This window comes from Pan paniscus, chromosome 12 (assembly GCF_029289425.2).
Source record: "Pan paniscus chromosome 12, NHGRI_mPanPan1-v2.0_pri, whole genome shotgun sequence".
Classification (NCBI taxonomy): domain Eukaryota; kingdom Metazoa; phylum Chordata; class Mammalia; order Primates; family Hominidae; genus Pan; species Pan paniscus.
In genome coordinates, this window is record NC_073261.2 from 85975948 (window position 1) to 85994420 (window position 18473).

Here is an 18473-nt window from a genome sequence, read left to right on the forward strand (position 1 = left end):
ATACATTTTATCCTTCCCACAGCACCTTGAGGGAGAGTTTATGATTCATGTTTTCCAAACAAAGATATTGAGATTTAAGAGGTTAAGAAGCTTCCCCAAGGTCACACAGCTGGATCTGAGAATCTAACACAGATATTCTGACTCTAAAGCCCTGGCTCTTAACCAATCTGCTATTATTTTCTGACCTCTAATTAATAGCTCTAGATAATGATTCTGCCATTGAGTTACCATTGATAAAGTTGCAGGATAGAGACTACATATTTCCTTAATTTAATAAGGGGCAGAAATGAAAAACAGAAGTCTCAGGATTTTGTACAAACCCAATTCTTTTTTTTTTTTTTTTTTTTTTTTGAGACGGAGTCTTGCTCTGTCACCCAGGCTGGAGTGCAGTGGTGTGATCTCTGCTCACTGCAAGCTCCGCCTCCTGGGTTCACGCCGTTCTCCTGCCTCAGCCTCCCAAGTGGCTGGGACTACAGGGGCCCGCCACCACGCCCGGCTAATTTTTTGTATTTTTAGTAGAGACGGGATTTCACCATGTTAGCCAGGATGGTCTCGATCTCCTGACCTCGTGATCCACCCGCCTCGACCTCCCAAAGTGCTGGGATTACAGGCGTGAGCCACCGCGCCCAGCCCAAACCCAATTCTTTAATATCAGTTGCTCAAATGTAGAATTGCAGGCCCCTGATGTCCAAAGACTGTGACAAATTCATTGGCGACTCAGAGGAAGTGGTTGACCCCACGGTAATGCAGAGAGGAGGAGAGTTGTGACTGTAAGTCTGCCAGGAAGGCTGCCCCAGTCTGTGGACTGTTGTGCAGTAGCAGGGCTTACAATTGGGTGAGGTACAAGAGTGGTGTTCAGTTGGTCAAAACAAAACAGAGAAGTAAAAGTTTAACTGCAGGAACAAGTCTCCAGGGAAGAGGAACAACAGCACTTAGAAGTCAACAAAGAATTCTCAAAGTCATCCCCAAAGCAAAGAACCCTGGATCTACTCATCAGCAAAGAAAACCTAAAGAACAAAACTGGGAACCCAATGGTTCACCTGAGATTCTTAGGTATGGAAAAATGGCTAATTCTAAGCTCCACTCACTGGCCACGCTAGGGGTGCTATTATATAACAACATTTTCTTATGTAGAAATCACTATGAAACTGAGCCTGTGACTGAACAGATAGGTGATTAGTGAAGACTGGCAGAGTAAGAAATGAGGTGAGGGACGACTAAGACTATATTAACATATTTCAGAAGCCCGAAGCAATGGAAGAGACAATAGAGGTACCTCTGATTTATGTAATTCAAAGTAAAAATGAAAGGAATTTAAACAGAGTATTGTGCTTGTTTTCCCTATGATGAAAACATATTGAGTGCTTTAGTAAACTATTAAATATTTTTAAAAATCTTGGTAACCTGATAACATGTCTAAATTTTCTATAGACTAGATAAAAAGTAGGGCCTAATTCACAATATTTACACTTGGTCTGAAAATGAGTTTGCTAACAGATCCCCTGAAGGTTTCCTAGGAAATAGTTTGTGAACATCAGAACATCTTTCGAATATATCAAATCTTAGTGATATCCCTGTGGAGTCCCCTGAATGGTTGTGTCGTATTGCTTTGGTTAGATAACAGTGGAGACCCGGTGACTCTTAATTCCAAGTCCAGAGGAAAGAATGGCAATCAATATGGAAGACTGCAATTAAGAAACATTACTGCTATTAGAATGTAAATTACCACCTTCCTCCATTCAACATGTCTTCTTTCCAAAGCCACAGACTGCAGCAGCCTCACTTTTTCCTTTCTTAGAGCCATCGTCTTCCTCAGCCTTGTGCCTGTGATGCAGCCTTTGATAATTCTCGCAATAAAAACTCACTCATGTATGACATTTAGGAGGGAGCAAAAGGTTTGATTTGCCTTGGGGCCCTGGAACCATTATAAAAATGCCTTTAAAGAGAAATGAAAGGCAAAGAAAATTAGGGACTCAGAAACTGACTGAACCAAAAAGGATGCCAAATCACTAGGCACTAGGCTGCCTCTCCAATAGTTCTAGATAAACAGAAGACCATTTAATATTGTTTTTTTTCCAAGAATCCAAATCAGTCTAAAAAGCAGTTTCGATTGGAAAAGAGGAAGAATCAAGTGGCCAAGATGTAGCCTTTCAATTTCAATAGTCAAAGCAAAAAAAAAAAAAAAAAAAAAATTCTTAAGACAGACTTTGGGCATCACTGGAATATAAACATTTAAAGAACAGGGTTCTTGTCACTCCGTGTCACAAACATGCCTAAAATTTCAAGAAAATCTCAGCTTTCACTAAGTGGCCCATCATAGCAATAAGAGGCTACACTCTTTCCACAAAATCCATTCCAATGAAATATGGCCCACTCACATTTTCATTTAGCTTTCTCTTGGTTCCTTCATTTGGCTGTGTCCTATTTCCTATTGAGTGGAGTCTTTAGTTATAAGCTTTCCTTAGTGTTATTTAGAAGGCAGCCACTTTTCTCTCCAAGCCCCTTTCATTGAGTGTGAGCCAAATATCTGCTACTCACACTGCCTTAAATTCAGGGACTCTAAGTAATTTTTGGTAGAGGACATATTCTAAAAGAGACAGTGACCTTCTGTCTCCCCACAGGTCATTCTGTTTATATCCACTAGTAAGTGCAGTCTAACCGAGTTTGTGTGGAAAGTAGCTTCCAAGAAAATTTAACTTATAGCAAGGAAAGAAAAATGTTCTTAGGCAAGAACGATTCCTGCAAATTTTATAAGACACGAAGCAGCTTAGAGTGTCCTCTACAAAGCCAGTATCCATGACTGCTGGCAATAGACCCGACTAATTAAAGTGAGGTCCTCATTCAGACGGCCTCAGCATCACTTCAACACTTGCCTACCCCAGGCCTGCTCCAGGTCTATTGAAAAAGAATCTGCAATCCCCATGTGATTCATACTCACATTCATGTTTGAGGAGTATTGGCCTAGAGCAGTGGTTCTCAACCTTCACTGCACATAGGAATCAACCAGGCATCTTAAAAACAAATCAAGGCTGTCTGGGGCCCACCTGCAGAGAGTCAAAGTTAATCAGTTTGGGGGTGTGGCCTAAGCCCTGGGATTTTTAAAAACGGCCCAGGAGATTCTGAGGGGCAAGGAGGATTGAGAGCCACTGGCACAGGGGCAGAAGAGGCTATTTCTTCCATTCCGCCCCCTCTTTGTTGCGGAGGCAAACTGAGGTTCCTGGAGTCAGAATCTATCAGTCGTGGTGACTGCCCTGGTTGCACTGTAAGTACGGGGGGACGTCTCCACGAAAAAAAACTTTAACTTTCTGCCTGGTGCTCTGCAGGTCCCTCCTTCTCCCACCTTCCCCAAGTAGCTGCTCCTGACCCCCCCCCCTCCCACACACACACCTTGGCAAACGACACTAGTGGCCGATAGCAACTGGTGTTTTAAAAATACTAATTTGGAGCCCCATTTGAGACCTACAACGGGAGAGTCTGCATCAGATTCGGCCTCAGATTCTACAGCATCTGACTACATTCCCAGGTGTGTGTGATGCGCAGCCAGGTTTGGAAGCTAGTGAACTCCACAGTAGGTCTAGCCTTTCACCACGTGAAGTCATTAAGGGTTTGTAAGAATGAATGAGCTGTCAAGAGAGGAAAGGCCTGGTGCAGTGCTCCTTTATTAATTATGGGGAAAGTGATTTATTGGCAATGATAATGCTTCTCTTGGAAAGGGCAAAGAATGGTTCGTCGATTGCTGCATTAGGTCTTTCCCCACTCAACATTAATGCTAGGCTTTTACTCCTCACTGTAGTTTAAAACCAGCACAGCTTTTACACGAAACAGACTCTGGGTCTTTACTCCCAGGTGAGCCGCATGTTTGAGGCAAATACCAACACAGAGACTCTGTCCCAGTTCTTGGCCGGGGGACACCCTACCCCCAATATCCCTGTTTGCTTGTGTCAGCATCTAGTAGCCAGCGTATAGTTGTGCATATCTGATACGTACGAAAACACAGGGTGAGGATTAAAAAAAAAAAAAAATCATTGATATATGCCCAGATCCTTTTGCTAAAAGAAAGCTTCCTTTAGCAGAAGGGCAGGAAGTGGGGGAAGAAAGATAGTTGGATTAACAAAGTCAGAGGTGAGAAACGGGTAGGCGAATTGGGGGTCAGGGTTCTGTCTGCGGAAGAGAAGAAGAGGGTTCAAAAGAAAAGTTGCAGCGCCTGTGTGCGCGTGTCATCGATGGGCTGGGTGCGGGAGACAGCGCTAGCGCGCGGCCACAACGCACTGCGGGGCCGAGAGCCGGCAGGAAATCGAAAAAGCTGCTCGCCGGCAGAGGCTGGGAGGCTGGAAGGGCTCCCCACCCGCTCGGTGCTCCAGAAACGCGCCGGCTCTGCCCCGACGCGATCGCCCGGGGAGCCCAAGGGGCGCGCAGGGGGCCCCGGGGCGCCCGGCGGCCGCGGGGCCGAGCGCGCGTGTGAGCGAGTGCGAGGCTGCGGGCGGCGGGCGGGCGAGTGTGCGCGGGAGGGAGGGGGAGCGCGCGCGCCGCCCGGGCCCCGGCCCTCCCAGCCTCCCGGCCTCCGCGCCTGCCTCCCGCCCGCGCGCACCGCTGCCCGCTGCCGCCGCTCCCGCTCGCGCCGGCGCTGCACGGGAGTCAGCCCGCCGCCGCCGCCTGCTTTGTGCTTCCCACAGAAGATGGGAGCGACCTCTTCCTGATCGGGAGCTGTTTAAAAGGAGGGAGTGCGCCGTATTTCCTACTAGCGTGGAGGAACGGAGGAAGAATCCATTCACACTCCCCAAACCAGGTAGGATCTTATGATGGGCAGGCAGAAGGCATTTGGTCAGAGACCGAGAACTATTTTCCATTTGCTGCCCATAAGGCTACACTTCCCTCTGCTTTGGCAAACGAGCGGCTTCTAAATTTGTGTGTGTGTGTGTGTGATGTGGTGTGTGCGCGCCTGCACATTTTTCTGGGTGTCCGCGCTTCCCAGAGTGAAATTGCTCGGGCTGGTGCGTCTGGGCGTGAGGGTGCCTGCCTGCCTGCCAGTGCAGGCTGCCGGAGGAAGAAAGGGCTGCTAAGGAGAGATGCTGCACCCTGCACCGCGCTGGGCTCTGAGGATTCAGGGCGCGAAGAGCTAAGTCCACCCCGAATGCAGCGCTGCTGGGGATCCAGGCGTCCCCACCCACTGGACTCTTCTCCGCGGACGTCCCTCCTTCCGGTAATCCCTGGGGTCTTTCCCCAAGGCCACATTTCCGAGCCCCCTGTTTTCCAGCGGGCGTTGGGTGCTCATTCACCACGGACTGCGGAGAGGAGGGAGGTGTGGCGGGGCAGAGACAGACGAGGAAGAAATGTAGGGGGTAGCAGGGAGTGGGCTGCGGGGTCCACGTCTCTGGGCACTGTGCCGTGGTGTGCTTTGGGGATTCTGCACACACAGGCATCTTTCCCCAAGAGATTGGAAGGGAACTTTGCAGCTGCATTCTCTGCCTCTGGAGCTTTGCTGGCTCTTGGGGGAAATGGTCTGTGTTCTGAGATGTGAAGATATCCTTTTTGGCTCCTCCTTAATGAAGAAGAGGGCGGTCTTATAGCTGGACAGCCGGCCAAAGAAACCAAATCCGCCCAGGCGATGCTCTTGAAAATACAGTACGTGTGCATCCTTGATTCTTTAAATCCACCCCCTGCATCGCCCCCGCCTCTTCTCTATCCCCCCCACCACCCCGTGGATTCTGTTGCTGTTTGATGAATGGCTTGGGCTGGCAATTTGTATTTCCCTCTCCAAAGTGGTAGTGGTTGAGTTGAGAACAGGGGTGATGAAATTTAACAAAGCATTTTTAGAAGAGAGCAATGTGCATGTTGTATGCAGTCACTGGAAAGTCGTGCTTTGCACTAGGTATCCTTTTGAAGCCCCCGAACCTGGCTCTCCTGAAGCCGCTCTCTCTCTCTCCTGCTAGTCAGCTACTAGTAGTTGTGAATATAACAATACAAACTTTGTCCTGCTGGAGGTGTAAAGACTAAAAAGAGAAAAAAAGGATATCAGTGGGAGGTGTAGTGGAAGAAGCTTTTTTAAAAATGACAGATGTGGTGAAGACAGTACAAGCGTCCTGATCATGGAGGAGCCTCTAGCTGAGTAGGTGGAGATTTCTGATCAGATCTGGTTAAAGGCATTGCTGGAGTATCTCTAGATATGAGCAGTTGAACATGCACAATCTGAGACTTGTGCGAAGATTTCCCAAGGGAAAGAGGGAGCCACCAGGAGAGAATTCTGAAAGTATACCTCTGTTTCCCATGTCCCCACCAGCGCGCGCGCGTGCACACACACACACACTCTCTCACACTCACATGCTTTCTCTTTCTCTCTCAAAGCTACTCCTGCAGCGAGTCAGAAAAAAAAAGGGAGGAAAATGAATCTAGATGTTTCATTCATTTCGAATAAGAAGACAAAGCCGGAAGAGGGATGATTGGTTTTAGGTTCCTCTTTCAAATCCTGTGTTACTTGGATTGAGCTCCCTGGGTTTGCTAAACTTGCTTAATTGGGAGGTTAGGCGGGTGTGAAAGCAGGAGGAAGGAAGGGAAAACTAGCTCCATCTTTGGGGCCTTGTGAGTGAGAAGGTGGGGGAGGACCAACTTATTTCATCAAGAGGCAAGATGTGTGCTCTTAAATGGTTTTCCTTTTACAAATTCTGCCTGCTTGAAGAATTCCATTTGGATCTCAACGGCTCTTTAGCTAAGATTTCTCACACCTGCTATAAAATAAGCCCTGATTTTGTCCCCTTAAAATGGTTGTTGTCTTTTTTTAAAAAAAAAATGATTAATTCCTAGAAAAAGAACAGCAACAAAAAGGACTGAACAGAGATAAACCATTATTTATTGTTCAGCTGTATAGGGCTACAAAGGATGTAAGAGTGTCATGATGATCAGACTTAATCTACTGTCTTGAAAGCTTAACAGGGCTGAAGGAGGAGAGTAATGAACTAAAATATGAAGGCTTATTTTCTATGTATCTATCTACCTATGTATTTACTTTATTATTATTATATAGTGGTTCCTACTGTAATGTTTCAGATTAAGCACATAGCCCATTTGTTGACCAGGGGAAGAAAAGAGCATGGGAGTAACAGTGCTTTGACTCCCAATAAAATTACAAATGGAAAGTGAGGTATAGTCAGTAACACCTATAGGACTATTTGCAGGAATTATGTTAATTGCTCTGTTAAGCTTACTGTGTTTTGAAAAAATAAAATATATTCCAAGAGAACTTCAGCATCTGTTAAAAAGCTATGTTTAACATGCTTTTGCCAGGCAAATATAGACTTTTATTTACTTGCAAAATAAATGCATGATTCCTCTTAGTATTCAATCTATTTCTTTGACAAAATAAATGATGAGAAAAGCTGTGCAGATCCAAGGAAGTTGCAATTCCCCTTTAAAAAGCAAGCCAAAGCATTCATTTAGCTCATAGATGTGGTTGTCTCAAAGTAAGTGCATTTTGGGACATTAATGTCTGTGTGGGTTTTTTTTTTTGTTGTTTGTTTGTTTTTTGTTTTTAATGTTGCAATTCAGTGAGACAAGTTCTTTCTTTGTGACGCCTTTTAGGTACAGGGAGGATAGTATATAGGTAAGAAGGAGACTGCCCTAAAAATTTGGCAATAAACAAAATTCAAACTGAAATATAAATTAAATCTGGAAAAAGAAATGCAGCCTCTAGAAGAGGCTGTTAGAGCACATATGTTGCATGTTTTATATTTTCGTAGTATGTGTGTATGTTGCTTTCAAGTAAACATTAAATTGTCACTTTATATTTGCTAAGAATTTAGGAATCAACATGCTATTATCTCTCTACTCTTCCTGGTCCCTTTATCTTTTTGTTTTTGCCTCCAAGGATAAATGTGTTTTGCTAAAATATTATCCAAATATCACCCATACTTGTAGTTAAATCCTTCATCATAACCTCCCATACCTCATAGACCCCTCATCATAACCCCTACCAAATGGTCTCCCATCTGACCAAATTCTATTGCTCCCTCTTGTGGCAAACGTTCTGCCTGACTTTCTCTGGGTTCCAGAATCCTATCTGACATCACTTATGGCTCCCTTAGCTGTCTATCACTTTGGCTCTAATTCTTGGTAGTAACGGTGGCTAACAAAACCAGTGGATTTCTGTACTAGCTATTTCCACTTTTCTTTTTAAACGAAGGTATTTCTGTTCCCTAGAGATATAGCTGAGATTTAGTGGAAATAAATATCAGGTGTTTTCTGACCCATTGGGATGGACTAGATTCTGAGATTGTGAGCTTTCAGCATCTGCCTTTGAGATTCAGATTTGGATTCAGGACTAGTCCAGTGGGGCCTCATTAAGTGCAGCAGGATTACTTTCGGTTTTCTTTCTTCCTCTTCCAAAATCTCTCTTTCTCTCTTTCTCTCCCTGGCCTCCCCACTCTGTCATCTTCCATCCCCAGTCCTCCATGCACACATATACATTACAAAATACGTTTTACACAATACATATTTTGAAGACCTAATCAATGACTAGGTTCTCAGTAGTACTTATTAATCAAACAGTCCATTTTCTGATGTATTTTCCAGTGCATTGACTTATAAGACAGTTGCTCGTAGTCCTTGCTGCCTCAAGTGATTTGTGATTGTCCTTTGATCTGCCCAGCCAAGAGTGTAGACAGTAACAAGACAAAAGTTTAAGTGAATCACATTTCCACCTTACCTGAAACTTGCTAGTGAGTTTCAGTAGAAGGAGGGGAACATGTGGAAGAGGAAAAGCTCTGGCAGCTGAAGCAAAGAAAATGCTTTTGTGATCAAGGGCAAGTGCATTGCAGGCAGCAGTCTATACAGTGATTTGAGGGTGGGCAAAGCATTCCCAGGTTCAAAGCATTTATTTCTTGGGCAAAATAGGATCTGAAACTTTCACAATTAGAACCATTCATTTGAATAAAGGAATTCTATCTAATAGACCCTAATAAAATGAAATATTATCCGAGAAGGAGCTACCATTAATTCTCACAAATCATTAGCATATGTTTTTTTTTTTTTTTTTTTAACTTGGATTGGTTTATCAGGTCAACTGGCAGACAAAGTCCTGGGGGCCTGGAACACAGGAAAATACAGAGAATGTGAAAGAGGTTTAAAACTAGGTTGCTGCCCAGTTAGTGCACTCAGGGCCATTTTGGTGGGGAAGTTTGGGGCGATGTGAGTGCCCAGGAATGGGGCTGTTGATGGGGACGGATAGAGAGTAGCCAGACAAAGGCAAAGATAAACTCTCCAAAATTTGGCTTCTAGAGCAGCAAGGGTAATACAAATTTGATACTTTCTTGAAGATTTAGCCATTTAAGTCCTCTGAGGAGTGGGCAAAATATTTTCCCTAGAGTGAAATTATATCCTTAAAATCTTGAATAGATTCTACTCTATCATTTTGCAATATGTATTAATGCCCATAACCTAGAAAATGCTAGTGTGATACCAATTCAGACAAATAGTTTCTAGTACATGCAATAGATCTAGGAAACTAGATGTAAATATTAAAGATCATCTTAATTTTTTAAAAAAGACAGAGTAATTACTTTGTTGATATCATTGCATGGTAAGTGAGAACAATTAATAATTTCCTGGTTGGATCCAATGTGAGAGCAAGTCAAACAAGGTAGTGATTCAGCAATTTACTTCAACCAAATTATGATATTTATGGAGCATTCAGTGTATACAAGGCCCTGTGCTTGGCTTTTCAAAGAATGCAGATGATGAAGAAAAGTTAGTGACATTTGTTGAGCACTTTTTATGTGCCAGGGACTAGTCTGAATGCTTTACACACGTTTTCTCATTGGATGCTTATGAGTATTCTGCAGGATAAGGAAGCATCATTTTTCTGACTTAAGGATGAAGACTATGGTTCAGTGAAATAACTTGGGCCAAGGGCTTACAAGTAATGGTTAATAAGGAAGGCTCTCCAAAAGCCATGCTCTACACTGTTCTCTGTTCTCAGGGATGTCATGGTCTAGAACACCTATACTGAAGTACAAGGCTGAGCAAGAAAGATCACTCCACTGCAACTGAGCAAAGTGCTGAAGGAGTTGAAAGGAAGAAGAGAACATTGGACGTGGTTTCACGGAGGAGGAAACATTTTAATCTATTCAGAAAGAGTGAAAAGGATTTTGAAAGCAAATAAGGCCTAGCCACTTTTGAAACATGTCAAAGAGCCCCAGCTTATTTACGACAAGGTAACCGTGGAGAAATGTTAGGGCAGTTTCTAGACCCTTTCATTCCGTTCTGTGTCCCAGTCAGGACCATGCCACAGAAACGGGATCTGAAACAAATAACAACATAAGCCATTGTACAAATGCATTTTATACTTGAAACCAAAATGTAGGATGAACTTCCAGCATGGCCTTGGAGGAGAGAGGCTGTACCAGTCAGAGGTGAGGCAAGAGACAGACCACTTGCTAACTTGTTCCTTTATTAAAGGTGATGATTCTGTTTCCTCTACTAGGGTAGGTGGTTTTTATTTATCTCTTTAGCACCAAATGGTTGTGCTGGTGCTTTTACAGTTGAGCTTCTGGAACTTCTCTAGCTTCCCATTTCTTCAGCTTTCCCATAAAGCTCAGGACCCAGGGCCACCCTTTGGTTCTCTGCTGTGCTCCATGAATAGCATCCCATCCTGGTAGCAGGTTGAGAGAATTGGACTGCTTACTCTACATCCAAGCTTTAACTTCCTCTGGGGGCTGTGTTAGAGACCCAACTGTGGGTGGCATCAGACAGTTTGGAGAGGTACCCATCAAATGTCTCTCAGAAGTTTCAAGTCACTCTTCCAAAATGATCTTTCAAATGTTGGGGGATATGGACCCTTCAGAGCTGAAATTTGTGAGTCAGTGTTGGGCAGTCAGTGCTTCTTTCCCCCTGACTCCTCCCTGTCTGCCTTTCTTCCCCTGGACATGCAGCTAGCTGTCAGAAGTTCTTTTTAAGAGCTTCTCTTTATCAGTCCTTCTGTTGCTTCATACCATGGCTAGCACTGGAAGAGACATCTGATATCACCTAGTTTTGCTTTGTGTTCATTTTTATATTTTACAAATAAGCAAATGGAGGCCATATAAAATTAAATGATTTTATAAGACTGAAATAGGAGATAGTAGAATCCAGTTCTATGACTCTGAAATCATTTCATCCAAGTTACCTCTTTTTCTTTTTCTTTCCCTGTGTAGAAAGCCTCCAGAAATTTGCCTGTGTTTTCTGGGCCTCAGGAATTCCTGAATGTCTGATAAGGATTCTTCAGGGTGGAAAGGGAACTATGACTCTTCATCTAGTTTGAGAATACTGACTAACAAAATGAACCACCCTAGGGTCCTCAGACTAAAGGTCTCTGAGGTCAGCAGACATATTCATGATAGTTATAACATTCGTTTGAATTCAAAAGATGGCATATTTGACATTGTGCTAATTACTTAGCCTTTTCCGTGTTTACTTTCTTCATCTATTAAATGGGAATAAATATATTAAAAAGGCTTGTGGTTTTTTGTGAGGAGTAATAAATTAATATTAGTAAAATATTTGGAACAGTTTCTGACACATGGGTGCTCAGCAACTGTTAGCTCATTACTGAAGATATAAATGGTGAGAGAGAGCCTTGTTCCTGCCTGTGTGCCCCCAGGTGAATACACTGATTGGTGTGGTGAAGGGGTTGCCACAGGAAGGTAAAGGAAGATAAGTACACACAAAATGGCATATACCAAAGATCAGAGAGCTGATTTTTTAAATGACCAGATAGTCAGTATTTCTGGCTTTGTGAACTATAGGATCTGTCATAATTTATCAACTCTGCTGTTATAGCAAGAAAGCAATCATAGATTATATATAAATGAATGGGCACGGCTGTGTTCCATAAAATGTTATTTGTGGACACTGAAATTTGAATATCACATAATTTGCACATCATGAAATATTCTTTTTTTTCCAGTAATTTTAAAAGGTAAGAAACATTTTAATTTTGTGGGCCTTAGGAGAACAGGTAGGAGGTTGAATATGTCCCATTAACCATAGTTTGCCAACTCTTGACACACACAGTATAGATTATGAGAGACACAAATGAAACATTGATGGGCTTGGGGAATCCTAGCAATTGGTGTTGGCGTAGTGTGAAGAGAAATGGCCTAGAAATTCACAGAATTTGTTTTAGAGCCCAGCTCCATCACTTCTGAGATATGTGGCTTTGAAATGTCTCTTTCAGTTATCAGGCCCCAAGTTTTCTTACTGGGAAAGGTGGGGGCTAGGGAGACAGATGACTTTTTAATTTTACTTTTCTTTAAACAGGGTCTCACTCTGTCACCCAGGCTGGGGTGCAGTGGCATGATCATGGCTCACTGCTGTCTCTACCTCCTAGGCCCAAGTAATCCTCCTGGCTCAGCCTCCTGAGTAGCTGGGACCACAGACATATGTCACTGTGCCTGGCTAATTTTTTAATTTTATTTTTGTAGAGACGGGGGTCTTGCTATGTTGCCCAGACTGGTCTTGAACTCCTGGACTCAAGCAATTCTTCCTCAGCCTCCCAAAGTGCTGGGATTATAGTCATGAGCACCTGGCCTAGATGACGTTTAAGGGCCTTCCTAGCAATCAAAGTACTTTTATAAGGGAAATTTGACATTTGAGATGGGTCATGGAAGATAACCATCAAAGCATTAGAAAAGATGATGTGGTACATATTTGGGTAATTTTCATTTAGTAGCTCAGCTGACTACTAGCTGATATATTGACTAACAGTAAACCTGCACAGATGGACAGGTGTTATATTATAGATGGCATTGAATGCCAAAGTGTAGGATTCAAATATCATAGCTGCAGATTGTTAGCAGAATTTCCCAGTTTTACAGATGATACTAAGGGAAAATGACTTCTCCAAGGACATACGACTGGTCAGTAGAGCTGAGACCAGCACTCATTTCTTTTAGTCCCTAGACCAGTCAACCTTCCATCTACCACATTGACCCTATAAGTGTGGCAGAATGCAATTAAATGCAGTTGCGTGGCTCTGACCTCAGAGAGAAAAAGTCTTGTATAAATTATAGAAGCTACTTTTTGTCCCTTCCAAACATGATCTCATACCCCAGCATATCTAAGAAGGTAGGTCTGTGAATAATCCTGTTACAGAAAAGGGTAATTACAAAAGTGTCCACCTAAGACCTTACAATTTAACAACCTTTTGGCTGGTTTCCTGCAGAACGTCTTTTAAATCTCAGCTTAGATGTTATTTTTCAGCTGAACTTTTTCTAATACTCTGGTAGGTGAAGTCCTCTGTTACTTAGTTTTATAGTCACATTTTTACTTCCATAGCCATTTATTCGAGTTAATAATTATGGATTTCTTTTTTTACTTTAAGTTCTGGGATATATGTGCAGAGTGTTCAGGTTTGTTACATAGGCATAGATGTGCCATGGTGGTATGCTGCACCTATCAACCTGTCATCTAGGTTTTAAGCTCTGCATGTGTTAGGTATTTGTCCTAATGTTCTCCCTCCCCTTGCCCCCAACCCCTCAAAAAGCCCCAGTGTGTGTGGTTCCCCTCCCTGTGTCCATGTGTTCTCATTGTTCAACTCCTACTTATGAGTGAGAACGTGTGATGTTTGGTTTTCTGTTCCTATGTTAGTTTGCTGAGGATGATGGCTTCCAGCTTCGTCCATGTCCCTGCAAAGGACATGATCTCACTCCTTGTTATGGCTGCATAGTATTCCATGGTGTCTATGTACCAAATTTTCTTTATCCAGTCTCTCATTGATGGGCATTTGGGTTGGTTCCAAGTCTTTGCTATTGTAAATATTGCTGCAATACACATATGTGTACATGTGTCTTTATAGTAGAATGATTTCTGTTCCTTTGGGTATTTACTCAGTAATGGGATCGCTAGGTCAAATGGTATTTGTGGTTCTGGATCCTTGAGGAATTGCCACGCTGTATTCCCTAATGGTTGAACTAATTTATAATCCCATCAACAATATAAAAGCATTTCTGTTTGTCCACAGCCTCACCAGCATCTATTGTTTCCTGACTTTTTAATAATTGCCATTTTGACTGGTGTGAGATGGTATCTCATTGTGGTTTTGATTTGCATTTCTCTAATGATCAGTGATGATGAGTTTTTTTTCATATGTTTGTTGGCTGCATAAATGACTTCTTTTGATAAGTGTCTGTTCATATCATATCCTTTGTCCACTTTTTCATGTTTTTTTCTTTTTTCTTTTTTTTTTTTTTTTTTGTAAATTTAAGTTCCTTGTAGATTCCAGATATTAGACCTTTGTCAGATTGGGTAGATTGCAAAGTTTTTCTCCCATTCTGTAGGTTGCCTGTTCACTCTGATGCTAGTTTCTTTTTCTTTTTTCTTTTTTTTTTTTGAATTACCACTTTTAGTAAAAAGATTTATACATTTGTTTGTTTTTTTTAATTTAATTTTATTATTATTATACTTTAAGTTTTAGGGTACATGTGCACAATGTGCAGGTTAGTTACATATGTATACATGTGCCATGCTGGTGTGCTGCACCCATTAACTAGTCATTTAGCATTAGGTATATCTCCTAATGCTATCCCTCCCCCCTCCTCCCACCCCACCACTATTGCGGCACTATTCACAATAGCAAAGACTTGGAACCAACCCAAATGTCCAACAATGATAGACTGGATTAAGAAAATGATGCTAGTTTCTTTTGCTATGCAGAAGCTCTTTGGTTTAATTACATCCCATTTGTCAATTTTGGCTTTTGTTGCAATTGCTTTTGGTGATGTAGTCATGAAGTCTTTGCCCATACCCATGCCCTGCATGGTATTGCCTAGGTTTTCTTCTAGGGTTTTTATGGTTTTTAGTTTTACATTTAAGTCTTCAGTCCATCTTGAGTTAATTTTTGTATAAGGTGTGGGGAAGGGGTCCAGTTTCAGTTTTCTGCATATGGCTAGCTTGCTTTCCCAGCACCATTTATTAAGTAGGGAATCCTTTCCCCATTGCTGGTTTTTGTCAGGTTTGTAGCAGATCAGATGGTTGTAGATGTGTAGTGTTATTTGTGAGGTCTCTGTTCTGTTCTATTGGTCTATATGTCTGTTTTGGTACCTGTACCATACTGTTTTGATTACTGTAGTCTTGTAGTAGTATAGTTTGAAGTCAGATAGTGTGATGCCCCCAGCTTTGTTCTTTTTGCTTAGGATTGTCTTGGCTGTACAGGCTCTTTTTTTGTTCGATATGAAACTTAAAGTAGTTTTTTTTTTCTAATTCTGTGAAGAAAGTCAATGGTAGTTTGATGGGAATAGCATTGTATCTATAAATTGCTTTCACAATATTGATTCTTCCTATCCATGAACATGGAATGTTTTTCCATTTCTGTCCTCCCTTATTTCCTTGAGCAGTGGTTTGTAGTTCTCCTTGAAGAGGTCCCTCACGTCCCTTGTAAGCTATGTTCCCAAATATTTTATTCTTTTTGTAGCAATTGTGAATGGAAATTCATTCATGATTTGGCTTTCTGCTTTTCTATTTTTGGTGTATAGGAATGCTTGGGATATTTGCACATCCATTTTGTTTCCTGAGACTGCTGAAGTTGCTTGTCAGCTTAAGGAGTTTTTGGGCTGAGACACTGGGGTTTTCTAAATATAGAATTATGTCATCTGCAAACAGAGACAATCTGACTTCCTCTTTTCCTATTTGAACACCCTTTTTTTCTTTCTCTTGCCTGATTGCCCTGGCCAGAACATCCAATACAATGTTGAACAGCAGTGGTGAGAGAGGGCATCCTTGTCTTGTGCCAGTTTTCAAAGGGAATGCTTCCAACTTTTGCCCATTCAGTATGATATTGGCTATTGGCTTGCCATAAATAGCTCTTATTATTTTGAGATGTCCCATCAATACCTAGTTTATTGAGAGTTTTTAACATGAAGCGATGTTGAATTTTATCAAAAGCCTTTTCTGCGTCTATTGAGATAATCCTGTGGTTTTTGTCATTGGTTCTGTTTATGTGATGGACATAATTATGGATTTTGGGTAGTAATTTAAATGAACATCTGTCATCTGTCTTCCCAGCTAGATAATAAGTTCCTTAAGGAGAGAGATTACGTCTGTCTATCTCATGGTTCTAGCCCCAATGCCTCGCACTTTGCTATATACATAAAAGACGTTTGATTTTTTTTTAATGAATGAATGTTCTCTTATTAATAATTGATATTGATGAAAATAATTGTTGCATTAGCAAAGGCTTCATAGATAGAAATTATCTTCAATTGCTAAAGAAATTATTAAATAGCACTTCTTCCTCCAGTGACTTTTTTCTCTACCTTTTTCAATGGCTCCTTTTAGGACCACCTTTGTGATAGATAAATTCACATCTATTATAATCCTCATCTATCACCAAAAGACAATAATCTAGCAGTGTCAGCATAGTTACTGACGTTAAAACCATACCACTTAAGCCAATTTTAATAATTTTTCAAACACAGGTATATAAGATTGGTTTAAAGAACATATTCACTAGATGCCCTAGCTAGTAGAGAAAAACCATGTATTTCTCTACTAGATTTCTGTAAGAATGTTGTGTTTTCCCATGTCACCAACACTCCCTTTGGTCCTCTAAATAATAAGATTTGACTAGTTTCTTTCTAAGGTGAGTTTCATTTTTAAAGTGTATTGTAATAGGTAATATATAATATACAATATTGTAATATGTAAATAGACACTTGGTGTTAGAACCTTGTCACTGAGTATATTGTCAGGAACTTTAGAAAATTGTAGCATACAACACTGATGGAGAGTCACCCTTATGTGAGCACCCATCACCTTGACTTTTTAAAATATGTTTCTTTTTACTTCCTACTTCCACTCTTTTCAAGAACAGCTTATTCTTTCAAGGACTGTAATTTGAAACTATGCAGGAAAATGTAAGACTTACAAACCTCAAGTTGATAGGATTCTGTCTTCTGAAATGCTATCTACTTGAAGATGAATCTTAATGACTCACGGAAAAAGCCGATGAAATTCACCAGCCTCTGCTCACACAACCAGCATTTACCTTGTTAAAAAAGATTTAAAAAGAAAAAAGAAAAAAATCTTGCTGGATTGACTGTCATTCAACTTGAGATTGGATTCTATATTAAACATCCCAAGTTACAAGAGGCAGACTAGAAAGTAGAAAGAGTGACCACAGGGATTCGTTCTTGAGTTGAAATGAAGAAAAAGAGTAGGGGCTGCCCCCTAAAGAACTTGTCATTTGAAGAGCACAGCTTTCCTTACTACTCAGTACTTCATTTTGGGGTTCATGTTTCTGCATGTTTTCTACCTCTACTTAGGGTTTGGGTATAGAAACTGAATAGGTCTCTGAAGATGTCCCTTTATCCTAAGTCTTTGTCACCTGCCAATGTAGTGACCTAGCAATCCTTGCTTGTTTCTTCTTAGAGAAGACAAAACACCTGCAGCAACATCATGAAGGAGGAACTTTATATTACCTCCAGTGCTTTAATCTCCCTTTTGGGGCCGCTCTTTTCTCCTATTAAGATCTGTCCTCCTCTGCCCTCTAGTCCCCCACCTCCTGGACACATATTCACTAAGGGGCTTCATATTTTGATCCTGCCTGGAGACCCAGTCTGTGAGAGGGAAAGCACAGCTGGCATATTACTTAACATCAACATCTTACTGATATTAGAACAAACACTGTTTTCTGATTTTCAGACACGCACTTCCAGTCTGTTTGCTAAACAAGCCCCATGCCCTGTGTGCTGTTCCTGTGCTTCTACTCAGTTCTGCTCTTTCTGCCTTACACTTCACAAAGGGTGGTCCAAGACCACCTACATCACAATCACCTGGGATTGTTGTTAAAATTCAAATTTGGAGATTCCTCAACTGTATCTGATTATAGGGCCCAGTTAACTGCATTTTAATTACTTTCCCAGGTGATTCTTAGGTGAACTGAAGTTGGAGAATCATTGCTCTATGCCTTTGTCCATATCATTTCTTCCTTTTAGAATGTCCTGTCACATTCTCTAGCCGTTGTCATCCTTCCCATCCCTTCCTTTTATGAAATTTTGTCAATTCTTCCTAGTATTAATGGTCATTGGAGTAACTGTCGCGTGCAGACTGTAAGTTTAGTAAGTACAGGGACCATGTGTCAATCATATTTGCAATCCCTGTAGTGTCTGTTATGGTGCTTTGCTCATAGAAGCTACTCCATAGAGGCTTGATGAATAAATGAAGGGTTCATTCCCTCTAGAACTAGAAACATAGGAAGGGCTCACTATATATACAGATTTTTAAGATTAAATGTCAACCAGCTATTGGGGAAATAGTTTTAGGTAGAAAATCCTTTTTGGTGACCTAGATATAAAAGCATGTATATGACCTCATTCTTTTTCAGTGTTTAAGGTCAAACATCAAAGAAAGGCTGCTGTTTCTCTTCAGGGTTAGTGGTGAACAATTATTATGTGAAAGAATTACCGTTGTCTATCAGGAGACTTTTGAAAGATTTACAGAGTCCAAGGCTC

The 18473-nt window shown here is 41.6% G+C and overlaps 1 protein-coding gene across 14 annotated transcripts in view; it reads left to right on the plus strand.

Annotated features, from left to right (window-relative positions):
* Positions 1-18473, plus strand: part of SLC8A1 (solute carrier family 8 member A1) — a 401197-nt gene that overhangs the window by 56039 nt on the left and 326685 nt on the right. For 3 of the 14 annotated variants that reach the window (XM_003817626.6, XM_024927575.4, XM_024927574.4), the window contains exon 1: positions 4888-5200. The exons of 2 other annotated variants lie outside the window; for them this stretch is intronic. In XM_003817626.6, the coding sequence (XP_003817674.2) occupies positions 5132-5200 (69 nt within the window). In that variant the 5' untranslated portion in view covers positions 4888-5131. Of the gene's footprint in view, positions 1-4533; positions 4787-4883; positions 5201-18473 lie in introns of those variants that run through there. 9 more of the 14 variants (XM_024927576.4, XM_063594619.1, XM_034953017.3 and 6 more) reach the window with 6 other exon arrangements.